This window comes from Mustela nivalis (genome assembly GCF_964662115.1).
Source record: "Mustela nivalis genome assembly, chromosome: 12".
In the NCBI taxonomy this organism is placed as follows: Eukaryota; Metazoa; Chordata; class Mammalia; order Carnivora; family Mustelidae; genus Mustela; species Mustela nivalis.
Window position 1 is genome coordinate 33,684,371 of NC_139031.1, and position 15,246 is coordinate 33,699,616.

Below are 15,246 nucleotides of genomic sequence, written 5' to 3' on the forward strand. Positions count from 1 at the left end.
GATAATGTAGGTGTTGGGTGTTGTATGCAGTCAGTTGCACCTCAGGCCATTCTAGATGACCACTTCTTAATGCCAGATCCTGGGGTATTCTACAGCATTGCATTTGCACAGATATATTTAGTACCACTGCAAGTTCTGACTCTGAAGATGCATTATTAAAGTTGGACACTGTAGATATCACTATGTCAAATCAATTGTTTTTGTAGTATATCTGATGTGGATTTTGACATAAGCATCATTTAACAAGAGTGATTAACAGCTCAAGTGTGAACATAAACATCAATGAGTCGATAAGACTATGAAGGGCATGCCTAACAGGAAAATGACTACGTTGGCAATACAGAGTGAAGAACGTGGGCTGCTTCTGGGAAAATATGTTGATCATTCTAGCTCTCTGATTCGTTCTATTTGCTCTTCAGAAAAAAAATGACTCACTGTTTAGAAGCAAGAGGCAATGATAAACATAATTCAATTTAACAGCCCTGAATGCCAGAACATTCTAATTTAGTCATGGATGTTTTCTGCAAAACCTTTTCTGAGTTCAACATTAACTTCTTCTTTTCCATTTCTGCTGTCTTTACAAACACAAATGCAAACATAAAAACAAAATCCCAAGAAGCTCACTACATTATGGTCAAAGGAAAAGAAAAGCTATCAGATATGCTTAAAATCAAGAGTATAAAGTAGGTTTCTGAGATCTGGAACATTTAGCTTCTATCAATATCAGAACTTTTTAAATCAGAGCCACGCTTAGAGGAAAATGCATCTGAAGAGTAAGGTCCTTGTTCTCTGTCGCCATGGAAGATCTGAAGTAGGTTACCTTCAAGAGAAAAAAGATACTGCCTGACTTGTTTATAAGTTTCTTAGGGAAGTTTCCCAGAAACAAGATTAGTTTCTCTATAGGTTGCCTGTGTTTACACTTTGGAAGAACACAGAGGAGCTAATTCATTCTTGGAAAGTGTTTCTTTTAAAGCATGTTTATTTCAAAACAAAACAGTTACTGAAACATCTGTGAGAGTCATTCCCAAGCAGTGGGTCACAGACACCTGGATCATCAACGGAGTCCAGTCACAGGGTGGCCCACAAGAAACAGAAAGATGAGCAGAGAGCGCGTACTTGGTCAGAGAGCAGCAGCACACCGGGATCTGATGAAGACACTAAAACCGAAGCGAAGCAGGGGAGGGAGGGATCCCACATATTTGAGTCTTAGGCCCCAAAATGCATATGCTTAAGAAAGACCAGTCAGGTCATCCCCTTCCCCCACCCCCCCACCCCCCGCAACCAAAGGAAGGGGGAGTGGAAGGACCAGCGGATCCCGCCCTCTTATCCGGTTGTTGATCTGGGGCAGGAGTCCTGGAGAACTTGTTTGAGTAACAGTAACTGTGCAAAAGTTCACAACTACGAAGTGAGAATCCGTCCTCCCCGCACCAACCTCCACCCCTCCGCCCCCGATCAGTAAACGTGTGAACAGATTTTTTAAAATGCGACAATGACAAAGTGTCTTGCAACTTGCAAGCAGGCACTCACCCTGGGCTGGGGCGCCCAGCCGGCCGCAGCCCGCCTCGGCGCCGAGCTGGGGCCCGGGAGCGAGGGCTTCACCCGCGCCGGACATGGGCCGCTCCACGGAGCCCGCGCCGCGCTGCCGCCGAGCTCTCCGCCCCGGGGGCGGACCGAAGGGCTCTTAAGGTGTTGGGTGCAGAGGACTGACTGCTTCTGGCGGAAAAAAAAAAAAAGTGTTTTTAGAGACCAGCACACCACCCCGACAGGACATTCCCTCCCCCTCCGCTTCCCTCCCCCAAACCCCACCCCGGAGAAGTTTTGATTTGAAACCCGGGAGGAAAACTGCTGCCCCGCACGTTGACAGTGGGGGTGGGCGGGGGGAGGGAGGCGCTGAAGGCGGGCGGGGAAGGGAGTCTGGGTTTGGAAGCCTGGGGAAGGGGACCAAACCCCTCCTCCTCCTCCTCCTGGCCCGGCCGACCACCACCTACCTCAGCATCCCCCCAACTCTCTCAAAGCCCCTTCTTCCTCCTCCTCTTCCGCCCAGAAAGTTAGCAAAGCTCTGGCCGCGGCGGCATCTTGCCCCAGCGGCCTGGCAGCACTGGCGGCCGCCCCGGCGCGTCCCTCCCCGCCTCCCTCCGGCTCAGCCCAGACACTGCAGTGGCGGCAACTGCGCCAGCGGCCGTTCCTCTGACTCCGAGCTCTCCGCCCCCTCTTTCCAGCCAGCTCAGTCCGGCCCGTTCCCCGCCGAGGGGGACTGTTCCCCCTTCTGCCTCTCTTTTCCCCGGTCCTCCACGCCTCCACTCCTGAAACACTTTTCCCTCTGTTGCTCTTTTTCATCATATCCGGATCAGGCGGCCTCGAACTCTTGGCGGGTGGCCCGAGCCCGGGGGCGGTACAATGTGGGCTCCCTTCTCGCCCAAGCCCTCTGGGTCAGGAGGCCAAAGCCTGAATGGGCTGGCTCAGAGCTAGGGGTTCTTCTAAGGACTGGGAGAAAGGAGAGAGTTGGCTGGTCCCTGGCTGCCCTGGCATCTTCCTGGCCATCCTCACCCCAATCTCTCTCTCCCAGCCTTTCTTCCCAGTCCTGTCCCAGACCTACTGAAGCTCTGGGAACTATATCAGTGAAGGAGAAACCTTTAGGGTGGACAATGCAAAACCAAAAAGAGTACAAATATTTGTCGAATTTTACAGGTGGGAGAGCAGAAGTGTGGTTTTGAAACTGTGCCCCTTAGCAGTGTTTAAATTCTTACTCTGTGCCTCTTAAGTTACCTTTATTCTCTTTTTCAAGGCTTGATCTTGGTCAAACAGGATCCTAGCTCCATAAAACCAGTTGCACGTGCTTGAAGCCAGGAGAGGCATCCAGGCTGACAAGACAGATGCCACAGAAGACACTGCAACCCAGGGCCCCAAGCCAGGACTACGACACCCTGAATGGCTTCTGTGGCGAGATAAACTTGTGGTCGGAAGTCAAAAGCCAAGGAACTCTCAGACGTTCTGATTGTAGCTTAATCTGACAAGCCTAGAATACAAGTACAAAGTAATTTGCAGATATAAAGTATTTTAATAATACGTTCACATAACCTGTGCTCTTTTTTTTCATTCATTGTAAGTGAAATGCAGAATTCATTTGTAAAACGGTAGAACAAACTCATTCTTCAGATCTCTAGGACAAGAGAGGAATCACAGCCATGTTACCAAAAAAAGGAAGAAAATGTGTACTGGATAGATCTTTCTAGGTCTATCATTCATAATATCTCAGGAATCTCATTTCTTAAAACAAAACAAAACAAAAAAACCAAAAAAAAAAAAAAACAACTGGAATTGAGTCCAACTAATTGAGAAGATCTGCTTCTTTAGAGTCAGTGCAACCAAACGTTCAATTAAATCTAAAAAACACAGTCTTTCAAGTTTCTGATGACAGTTATTCAGACTATACTTACCAAAAAACAAATGACATTTTCCCTAATGACTTAGGACTAACACATTTTTTTTTTTCTTCTATCTTTAGTGTAGAGGTTTCAGGTATGGTGTGCATAGAAGTGCCTTCACTTTCCTGAAAACGTGTACAGGGGCCTGGACTCTGGAATCTACTTGACGGAAGCAGATCAGTTCTGAGGATCACTGCATTATCACGCAAGAACGAACATTTACAAAGCATCACTGTATGGTGCACAGTTATCTGCAATCAAAGAAACAGGAAGAAAGTAACCACTCTGAAAGATTCTGTTTTAGCCCTTTCTTACTATTTCCTTTGCCCCCTTTTTTTTTTCTGATCGCCTCACAAAGATGGTAAAGTCCATGAATATAAAGAAGTTATACCACTCATCTGGAAAGTCACAATCAGTGATAAGTATTTGGTAATTTTGCAGAGTACTTAGTGTTGCACATATGTGAGTCAATCCTTGAATTTAAACATCTTCTTAACGGGAAAGAAATAACATTAAATAAAAATATAAAGAATAAATGAGAGGCTATGTTGTACAATCACCTTGATGGTCAAATGCTGTATCTTGTTCAGCTGTGTGACTTTGGGCATCTTAGTCAAACTCTCTCTCGGCTTTGGTGGCCTCATAAAATAAGGATGGCAAGAGAAACTCTTTACAGAGTCCCAGAAGGGCTAGTGGGATAATTATTAAAATAATTATAAAATAATTAAAATAGAAATTAAAAGTATAAAAAGATAATTCTCTTATAGCATTTGGAAGAACGTCAGATAGGAAGACAGGTGCTCCAAAGTGTTAACTGTTATTAGACAGCAGAAGCATTTTGATGGGTTACACAGAGCATGGTATGACAGCAAGATCACACAACGGCCACATCAACATACCAGGTAACCATGCATGTACTTTACACAAACTTTCTCAATGAATTTTTACATTGGCTCTACCACTAACTTGCCAGGATTTCATTGCTAAAATTTAGAACTCAGACCTATCTGACTATAAAGCAGATTATCTCAGTTGTTTAGGCAGATACAAGTCTTCCCTCTGCAAGGTATAAAGGTGGCATCCGATAGACCAGAAATTAAGTGTGTGCTCCTAAGTGTTCCCCAAGCTTCCCAATTACCCTGTCCCTTGCTGATGAGCAGCACTCCACGCCCTCATTCTCTCATTCTTCTATTCAACAAATATGTTTGGAGGCAGAAGGCGCTGTGGTGGGTGCCGGGGACATAGCAATGAAGATGATAAGTGGGACCACTGCCCATGGATTTCACAGCCTAGAAAAAGTATGGTTACGCAGCCCCTTGACAACAGATTTGCTGAGAAGCATGGCAAGGGAAGTTTTGGGGTGCTAGGATAGTAACCTAGCAGGGAGATACAGTCTGGTCTAGGAACCAAGAGAAAGTTCCTCGAAAAAATTGCGTCTCTGCTGAGACCAGAAGGAGAAAGTGAAAAGAAGAGAAACAGACTGCCCCAGGTAGAAGGAGCCATGAGGGTGGCAGGCCAGAGAGTGGAGGTCAGCCAAGCATCTGTGGAGAACTGACAACGGTCAATGTAAGTCCAATGGCACTGAGACTAGAGTTCGGGAGTCCAAAAGGGGGCAAGGGATGATGCTGGCAGTGAAACCAAATAGAGATATAAGGTAGGAAGTTAGAGGAATCAAAGGTGACTTCCAGCTTTCTGAATCTAGTTGGAGAGTGGCAATACCACCCACAGAGATCGAAACATCTAGGAAAAACAGGTTTGGGAAAATCTGCTGAATTAATCATGCAGATCACGTGGTGTCTGAGAGCTAGAGAGCTAGCAAGAGAGTTAGCAAGAGAGCTAACTGGAAGCATCTGGAAGGTTGCTGGATAGGAGCTGGGAATATAAGCAGATAGATGGTACTTCACTGGCTAGAAATTATGAGCACCCAAGATGAACATGTCATGTAAGGGCAGAAGGCCTAAGACACAGCTATGCCCTGATACTCAATACAAGTGTGTCCTCACTGGCCTCTCTCCTTTTCTCTACAGGCTTCCCAAGGTCATCATACTGTTCTCTCTCTAGCTTGAGAATCACCATTATTTAGTTACTACTGATTAGTGTACACCCACCCTCCCAGATGTCCATGGGTATCATCACATCATCGTGTTCGTTCAATCAGGTTTTGCCACGCCTCATACTATAATGATCTCGATGGGTGGAAACTATCCTGGGTCGGGCCTCCCATTACAATTAAGTGCTCTAGTCCTGGCTCAAAGCCCTCTACCTTCTTTAAAATCCCAATGACGGAAGCAGATCAGTTCTGAGGATCACTGCATTATCACGCAAGAACGAACATTTACAAAGCATCACTGTATGGTGCACAGTTATCTGCAATCAAAGAAACAGGAAGAAAGTAACCACTCTGAAAGATTCTGTTTTAGCCCTTTCTTACTTGCAACCATTTCTGCTTGGTGATACACACACTAGTGATAGAATATATGAACACGTTGTCAGAGAAGTCGGTCATGACCTAAGCAGATAAAATGAACTAATCAAATGAGTTTATAAAGCATCCTTATGGACTACTTAACCTTCACCATTTGTTCAACATTCAAACGTTTATTGTGCACCTACTATATGCTACATTGCCACATGTTAGGCTTGGTTGCTAAAAATTTTTATTTGAGGTCTTGAAAAGCAGCTAAATTAGTTTTCAGTTGGGCAGAGACTGAATGGCATAGCTCAAGTCAGAGTAACTACTCTTACATAGTAAGCTTAACCAGAGTTCTGCAAGCAGGATAGGTCATTGTGCATGGATCCCAGGGGGTGCACAAGACAAGTCTCTGGAATGTGAGAGAATAATGAGAAAGTATTTTAATTTGAGCATTTATATTTTTCTTTTGTTATTTGTAATTTCTATTTCTGAGTATGTTTTATAGTGCATATAAAACATTAGTAAAAAAAGCACTTGTATGTCATTTATAAATATACATTAGAGGTGCATACTAAAAAAAGTCTATTATTTGTTTTGTGGGGGGGGAAAAGGCTTATATACTTTAATCATTTAAAGTCAGTCATTCCCAGATTGTACCAAGGTCTTTGGTAGTTTTTCTAGAAAAGATATATACCTAACTCATTCATGTGGAAGTGTGACTTTAGCAAACCCAAAACCCAGGGACATAGCAACCAGGAAATCACCCTAAGACTCTTAAATACCAAAAATAACCTTCATGACCTTCCCATCGTGCCAACACAATGGCCATCAATTTTCTCAAATCCTACTCATTTTTTTGTGTGTGAACACAGACCTCTAAACAAACTTTATTGTCTTAGCTCACAAAAAATTTAGGACATAGGGGCTTTGAGAAAAAGACATTAGCTAAGGGAGCTATAAGGTCAGAAAAAAATGACAGCAGAAGAAATGGTAGATGACAGACAGGGAAGATACAGGAAAATAAACACGTCATACTGGTGCCTTTGTGAATTCAGCCCAGTGAAAGTGAATGTTTCTAACGAGGTCTAGGTCATTAAGGAAGATTCCGTTAAATTAGTACTGCATTCTGTTTCTTATGGAAGCAGGTTAGTATTTTTATATTTCAGGAAAAATTTCACCCAAAAATGTTCACATAAAAAATCTGTTGCAACTTGAAAGAGTATCTTTCACAGAATTACATTTTTATAGCTGCAAGGGAAATGAGTAACTGTGATTCTAGGCCAATTTGTTTTAACTGTATTTCTCCACCTCCTAGTGCTTTCTCGAAGAGAAGAGGTCAAGTGGACAGGTTTCTGGAATCCCATTCTTATTTCAAATAGAGTGCCTTCCTCTCTTTCTCCATAACACACCAGTCCTTCCCTTAAAAATTTTTAAACGAGAAAACCCGTCCACCCACTTTTTAAACATTTGAAAACCACCATCTTGCCCAACTCGCTCATATAACATGCAAAAGGACGTGAAGACAAAGTTCATTATGCTCTACAAACATGCACTGAGTATCAAGCCATATGCTACATACTTCCTCTATGCAAAAACAGAGGAAGTAGTAGGAGCTCATGGTGTAGAATACTAGGAGTAGGGCAGGGAGCAGAGTGGGGCAGGGACAGTCACATAACCATAGGACAGGGCACAAAGAAACCAGCACCTTACTGCTCAGGCGTAGGTGGGGACAGTCACAGGATATTTCAGAGAGAAGATGATACCAAGCTGAGTATCGCTGATGAGTAAAAGTTTGCCTGTCAAGGAGCTCAGGGAATTCCAGAAAGCAGGGGTAACATATGAAAGACCCAGGAGTGGGAAAGCCCCACAGAATTAAATGACTTGGCAAAGGTCGTTGAGTGGGTTCACTACAAAGATGGCCCTAGAGCCTAAGTCTCTGGATATCTAGGCTTCCCATTGCAGTTGTCTAGCTGAGTCACGTCAGTGAATTCATCGGTTCTAAGTGATAGCGAAGAAAGGCCATACCTAATCCTGTATTTAGGAATTCCCGAGATTTTCTGTTGTGCATACGTGGCCCAAGAACTGGGCACAGGATCTCCTGCTGCTGGATTAGTTCGACTTCTACTTCCCAGCCAAGCCCTCCGTGAGTGTCCTTTCAGTTGGCTGACTGTTCTGGCCTGCGGCTCTGGCCTGCAGGGTATTTTCTTGCTGTCACTCTCCTTTTCTGCTGGTGTTTTAAAGGAAAGGAGGGAGACATTAAGCCACACAGTGGCACATGTCAGATAAGAACAGCATGAGTGAAGACAGAAATGAAAATGGGGATATTGTATACAATGGACAATAAGGAGACGTTTTCTTGGTAGACCGAAAGCAAACCCGCATGTACCAGGCATTGTGGAAAAGTAATGAATACAGGAGGGCCCTGAACCCCATCACTGACCTGCTAACCCTACAACTGCAGGGTGGCCATGGTGAAGACATTTAAAAGATACTCAATCCAGAGACCTCCAAGCAACTATAGGAAAAATGCGGGGGTTTCTTGACTACCCTCCCACCTTCCGTTGCTTTCCTCTCTCCTTTTTGAGCATCCCCTGCCCCCCAGGCACTTGGAGTCCCATTCTATTCTCCTGCTATCCCAGAATCCCAACATTAGTCCCTGGGCGAATAATGCACTGAAGTTTAAAGGAATGAATTCAATTTCATGTATTAAACACAAAGATATAAATAACTCCTAGCCCTCCTCATTCTAGGAGCAAAAGTCCTGTTCCTATGTTCATAGTACCCCCAAAATATACCCAGGCCCATAAAGGGTAAGAAATAGTATAATTTCAGCATAGCACCGATTAATGATTAAAAATACATTCACAAAAAAACCAACACAACTTACAATACACACAAGCAAAAGGACTTACACAAATACCTTTCAATGGTAATCTGTGGAGGGAAGGATGAGTGAACAGGAATTGAAGGGAACATACACATGCAAAGAAACATGTGTACAAGAAAGGGGACTTGCATAGGCCCGTGATAAGGGGCCCTTGTTAAGGGGCCTTGTACCAAGGTACTGATTAACTCTCCTTTCAGAGATTCAAAACAGTGACAAGTACTACTACCAATAATACTAGTAATATAAGAGTAATAGTAATAATAATAATAGACTTGCCCGAATTTGTATTTGGTAGATTATCAGGCCGTGCCATAAAACAACCCGAGGAGGGGCTCCTGGGTGGCTCATTCAGTTAAGCGTCTGCCTTTGGCTCAGGTCATGATCCCAGGGTCCTGGGATTGAGACCCATGTCAGGCTCCCTACTCAGGGGAGAGCCTGCTTCTCCCTCTTCTACCCACTTGAACTCTCTCTCAAATAAATAAATAATCTAAACACACACACACACACACACACACACACACACACAGGACCAGAAGAATTGAAGATTCTGTGTCATATATATTGGGGGAGGGGTAACTAAAATGACTGTGGATGTAATTACCTAATTTATCTGTGTTAAAGGTCAGCAACACCAGAATATTTTGGTTACAACAGCCAACCTATACAAAGACATTTTCTTTTCTCACTCTCATAGAGACTTTCATTGTCCGCAGAGTGGTGGCTTCTAAAAAGAGAGGTCTACATCGGAATCCCCAGAACCTGTGAAAGTTACATCATTTGGTTAAAGGGTCTTTGCAGACACAAATAAGTATTTGAAATGAAGCGATCATCCTGGGTTATGTGATTCATACTAAGTAGGAAGTAGGAACAGGGTCCTGTGATAGGGCACAAGAGGTAGAACCAAACCCTGTGTGGAGAGAAGAATTTCCAGCATGATACGGGTCTCAAGAGGAGCCTAGAAGAGAAGGAGTCAACCAGAGGAAAAGGGGAGGAGGGGAAAGGGAGAGCAAACAGAGAACTCCAAACCCTCTACCTGTTCTTTTGTATTTCATAAGACATGTATGCCTAATCCAAAACAAGACCATATTTATACATTCCAAAAACTTTTGTCTCAGAATTCTATTGGAGGGATTTCTCGGCTAAGTGTTTTAAAATTTTATTAAGTTTTTAAATTTTAATTCCAGTATAGTTAACAGTTTTAGGTTAGCTTTAGACTTAAGTTTTTTTTTTTTTTTTTAACTCTCTATTAATGAGAATATTCAGTTTTCCAAGGTGATCAGACTTCAGTCCATCTGCGGTTTAGCCAAAATGCTGTTTGCTAAATGGTGCTGGCAAAAATCTACGTGATAGCAGCAGGCAGGGGAAAACAAAACAAAACAAAAGCTTGAAAAGCTCATTTGTATTTGCACCATAAATTGTACCACCCAGTGTCACCCAGAGAATTGTGTTGCCCCATGGTGTTACAGGAGTAGGACATCAGTTAGAGTTCCTTGGGTCATTTCTCTCTTTATCCTATAGTCTTTGCTTTTTAAACTCCAAAGAACAGAGAATCTCTCCTGGGTCTCTCTGTTATGAAGAAGTGGGTATTTGAAAAAGTCCACTAACAAATAAAGGTAATGTTTTAAACAAGGAATGATACTTATAAAGGAAGGATTACAAAGTTATTTCAAAATAGAAAGAAATCTCTAAATCACATAAAACAATCATTAATGCCAAAGACGATAAGAAAGACAATGTTGAAACAAACCATTACAAAATGAAACCATGACATTTAAAATTACTGGAATACTTTTGGAATTCTGTTTGGTCTATACTGAGACCCAGGGCACTCTCTTTTCAGACTAGCATACAGACATTGTCTGTGATCATTCAGCATTACAGACACTATACCTTTTTCATATAGGATGTGAATACCTTCAAAACCAGAAGGAAGTAACTTCTTTGGACCACCTAGATTTTTTTTCCTACTCAATTTTTGGAGAGGGTTGAGGATTTTCTTAGCATCTTCTGAAAAGTCATTTCTAAAATGAATGAACTCAAGAAGTAAGCCTAACTACTCTAAAAGCAAGGCTACTTAAGATTCTTAATTCAAATTATGATTCTAATTTTTAGTTTAGCATAACAAACACAAACCACTCCTTTCTTTGGCTCTGCCAAAGTCATGCTTTCCAACACTCAGTGGCCCTTAAGGGGCCACATCTCTCCTCTAGCCCATCAAGCCCATTAGACTAGACAATGGACCAAGAGGCAAAGACGACTTCTGAGAATTTGCAACCTTAATCCAAGAGAAAGATGAAAACCATCATAAAACAGTTATCAGTTTGAACTATTTCCCTAGTAGCCTTTGACCCAGGGCAAACAGATACATAAAAAATTTTAAGTGAGATGAAATGAAAGAAAACCATTTTTTTAATTCTCTAATAAGTTTAACATCATAATGATTTTAAATCATTAACATCCTTTAACAACACAAAGCATCATTTTGTTTGTTAAAATTCCCCCCAAAAGTAGTAACTGTACTTGTAAGAATCTGGCTTCTAGGATTTGGGGTGATGCTCCTAACTATAATTAAGACAAATTTTTACCTACATGCATGCAGTTTAGTGTATTCAGTAGAAGCCCAATGGTAATTTCAAAATATTGAATAAAAGATACAGTATTGGGTGCCTGGGTGACTCAGTTGGTTAAGCCACTGCCTTCAGCTTGGGTCAAGATCCCGGAGCCTTCAGCTTGGGTCAAGATCCCGGAGTCCTGGGATCGAGTCCCATATCAGGCTCCCAGCTCTGCGGGGAGTCTGCTTCTCCCTCTGACATTCTCCCCTCTCATGCTCTCTCTCCCTCTCTCAAATAAATAAAATCTTTAAAAAAAAAAAAGATACAGTTTCTTTTTACATTAGTACTATTTCCCCTAGCTATTTTAAATGTATAACAATAGCGCTGTACTTGATAAATTTTAAAATATCAATACTTTAGAAAGCCAACTTTTTTCATTCATAGTAGATTATGTTTTTAATATATTGGTTTATTGCCTCTATTATTATTATATTTTTAATTTAAATTTTAGATAGTTAAAATACAGTGCAACATTGGTTTCTGGAGAGAGTTCAGTGATTCATCACTCAAACACAACACTCAGGGCTCATCATAACAAGTGCCCTACTTAATACTCATCACCCATCTAGCCCAAACCCCACTCATCTCCCTCCATCATCCCTCAGTTTGTTCTTTATTGTTAAGAGTTACTTCCCTCTCTCCTTTTTCTTTTCTCCCTTCCTATATGTTCATATGGTATTTGTCATTCTATGACTGAATTATTTCACTTAGCATAATACACTCTAGCTCCATCTAAGTCATTGCAAATGATGGATGAAAAAAATATATATATATATAATGGTTGTTTTTCAACCACATCTTCATCAGTCAGTGGACATTTGGGCTCTCTCCCAAAGTCTGGCTATTGTTGATAATGCTGCTATAAACATCAGGGTGGATATACCCGTCTGAATTTGTATTTTTGTATCCTTTTGGTAAATATGTAGTAGCACAATTGCAGGATTGTAGGGTAGTTCTATTTTTAACATTTTGAGGAACCTTCATATTGTTCTCCAGAGTGACTGCCCCAGTTTGGATTCTCACCAAGGGTACAAAAGGGTTCCCCCTTCTCTACATCCTCACCAACACCTGCTGTTTGTTTTGTTAATTTTAGCCATCCTGTCAAATGTGAGATGGGATCGCATCATGGTTTTGGTTTGTATTTCCCTGATGAGTAATGTTGAGCATCTTCTCACATGTCTGTTAGCCATCATCTGGATATCTTTTTTGAAAAAGTATCTACTCTTGTCTTCTGCCCATTTCTTAAATTGGGTTATTTGTTTTCCGGGTGTTGAGTTTGATAAGTTCTTTATAGATTTTAGATACTAACTCTTCATCACATAGGTCATTTGCAAATATCTTCTCCAGTAGGCTGCTTTAAGTTTTGTTGATTGTTCCCTTCACTGTGCAGAAACTCTTCATCCTAATGAAGTCTTAATACCTCAGTTTTGCTTTTGTAGGATGAGTTAGAAGGTTTTCCTTCTATTTTTATTTTTTGGAACAGTTTGAGACAATAGGAATTAACTCTTCTTTAAATGTCTAGTAGAATTCCCCTAGGAAGCCATCCAGCCCAGGAGTTGTTTGTTGAAAGATTTTTGATTACTGGTTCAATTTCTTGGCTGGTTATAGGTATATTCAATTTTTCTATTTCTTCCTGTTTTAGTTTTGGTAGTTTGTAAGTTTCTAGGAATTTGTCCATTTCTTCCCAGTTGTCCAGGTTGTTGGCATATATGTTTTCGTAGTATTCTCTTAAAATTGTTTGCATTTCTGTGGTGTTGGTTGTGATCTCTCCTCTACTATTCATGATTTTATCTATTTGGGTCCTTTCTCTTAGGAAGCCAACTTTAAAAGTAAATAATTATTTTCATTGGTTTAAGATAAATTCTGTTACTGAACTATCAAGCCAGTAAGTAATCAATTGTCCATACAATCAAGTTATAGCCACTATACTATAAAAACTATTATAACGTACCACGCAAATTTATATTTCTGAAAATGATCCAGTTGACTAAGGAAATTGACTTAAAATATTACTTAAGTCATGTTTCCTTTAGTATTTAACTTTATGAATTGTAAAGCAAATTTAATCATCTATAACATGAAAAAATTACTTCATTCCCTGTCAATGTTTATATTATGCACTTACAACTATACACGATGAAGATATATTTAAGAACTGTTATATTATTCTCCTTAACATCATGAAAGTTCTTCAATATTATTAAATAAAATAACTCATGCATACTGAAAGCCAAAAAATATACACTCAGTATTTCCTATGTTAGCCACATTAGTAAGGATCTGGGCAGGCAGTGCTCTGAATTGACCTTCAATGATCCTCACTTCCTGCACGGTCCCTTTCCTTGTGTGTGGCCTGATCTAGTGACTTGTTTGCAATGAGCCGAATAAGACAAAAGAGATGGCATATATCTTCCACAATTAAGTTGTGGAAGAGCCTAAGAATTCCATCTTCCAGCACTTTCTCTGTCTCTTGTTGGTAATCATGCTTTCTCATTGTCCTATAATAAGGAATTGAGGGTGGCCTTCAGTCAACAGCCCTCAGAAAATCGAACCTTACCAAAAACCACGAGGACCTTGGAAGCAGTTCCTCCCCAGTGGTGCCCTGGGGAGAAACCATATCCCTTGCGGACACGTTGATCTCAGCCTGTGAGATCCCTGAAGCAGAGAAGCCAGGTAAGCCTTCCTAGATGCATTACCCACAGAACCCATGAGTTAATAAATGGGTGCTGTTTTAAGCCATCAAGTTTGGGGGTCATTTGTAAGGCATCTATAGATAACTGATAGGGGGAAAAAAACTAGCTAAATTATTATTCTCCATCTACAAAGTGCAGAAGAACACCATTCAACTCTCACTATGGAGAGCTTAAGCTTTAGCAGTTGCCTTAATGCCCAGCACTTAGGCTCATGTTCCAGGAACAAAGGTTCCTTGTACCTTTGCTTCTCAATCCAAATAAACACCAGAGTTATCCTTCAGCCAAGTAAATGTGTGCTTACTCTCAGTGTCTGAATTTTTCCCATCATACTTACAGATAGTTATACACATTCCTTTATCTCCCTAAAGCATCAGACATTCTGATTTTTTAAAAAATTTTTTAAAAATTGAGATGTAGGATGTTAATAGGTCATAAAATACAGTTTTGACAATTATATATATATCTATATAACCATCACCCAAAATATTGAAGCAACATATGTCCATTGATAGATGAATAAAGAAAAAGTGATATAGGTATACACACATATACATATATACCACATACAATGGAATATTATTGGGTCATAACAAAGGAGGTCATCCTGCCATTTGTGACAACTTGGATGGACCTTAAAGACATTATGTTAAGTGAAATAAGCCAGATAAAGACAAATACTGCATGGCATGACTTATAAATGGAATATTGAAAAAAAAAAAAAAAAGGTTGAACTCATAGAAACAGTAGAAAAGTGGTTGCAAGGGGCTGGGGAGTGGGGGCAATAGGGAAAGGTTGGTAAAAGAACACAAACTTCCAGGTATAAAAACAAATTCTGAGGATCCAATGCAAAATGTGAGAACGATTGATAATACTGTACTGTATAACTGAAATTTGCTCGGAGTATAAATGTTCCTACCAAATACACACACACCACACACACACTCAAGGTAAAAGGTATTAATTAACAGATGGGGGAGTGGTGAAGACATACACATATCAAATCACTAAGATGTACACTTCAAATATCTTAAAATTTTATATGTCAATTATACTCAATCAAGCTGAAGTTTAAAAAAAAAAGAACACCCACCAACTGGGAATTAAAAGACACCAGGATATACAATTTCATGTATGCAATTCCTTTAAGTTTGTAAATCTAGAGGAAATGATGATTCTGTAGAAAAATATGAACTACCAAAATAAACACAAGTGGAAA

At 40.8% G+C, this 15,246-nt stretch overlaps 1 protein-coding gene across 2 annotated transcripts in view; it reads right to left on the reverse strand.

The window, feature by feature from the left end:
• Positions 1 to 2,391, reverse strand: part of MDFIC (MyoD family inhibitor domain containing) — a 91,597-nt gene extending 89,206 nt beyond the window's left edge. The window contains exons 1-2 of one of the 2 annotated variants that reach the window (XM_082692413.1): positions 1,989 to 2,391; positions 1,528 to 1,713 (exon numbers count right to left, since the gene is read on the reverse strand). In XM_082692413.1, coding sequence (XP_082548539.1) covers positions 1,528 to 1,612 — 85 coding nt within the window. In that variant the 5' untranslated portion in view covers positions 1,613 to 1,713; positions 1,989 to 2,391. The remainder of the gene's footprint in view (positions 1 to 1,527; positions 1,714 to 1,988) is intronic. The other variant, XM_082692414.1, reaches the window with a different exon arrangement.
• Positions 2,392 to 15,246: the final 12,855 nt, after the last annotated feature.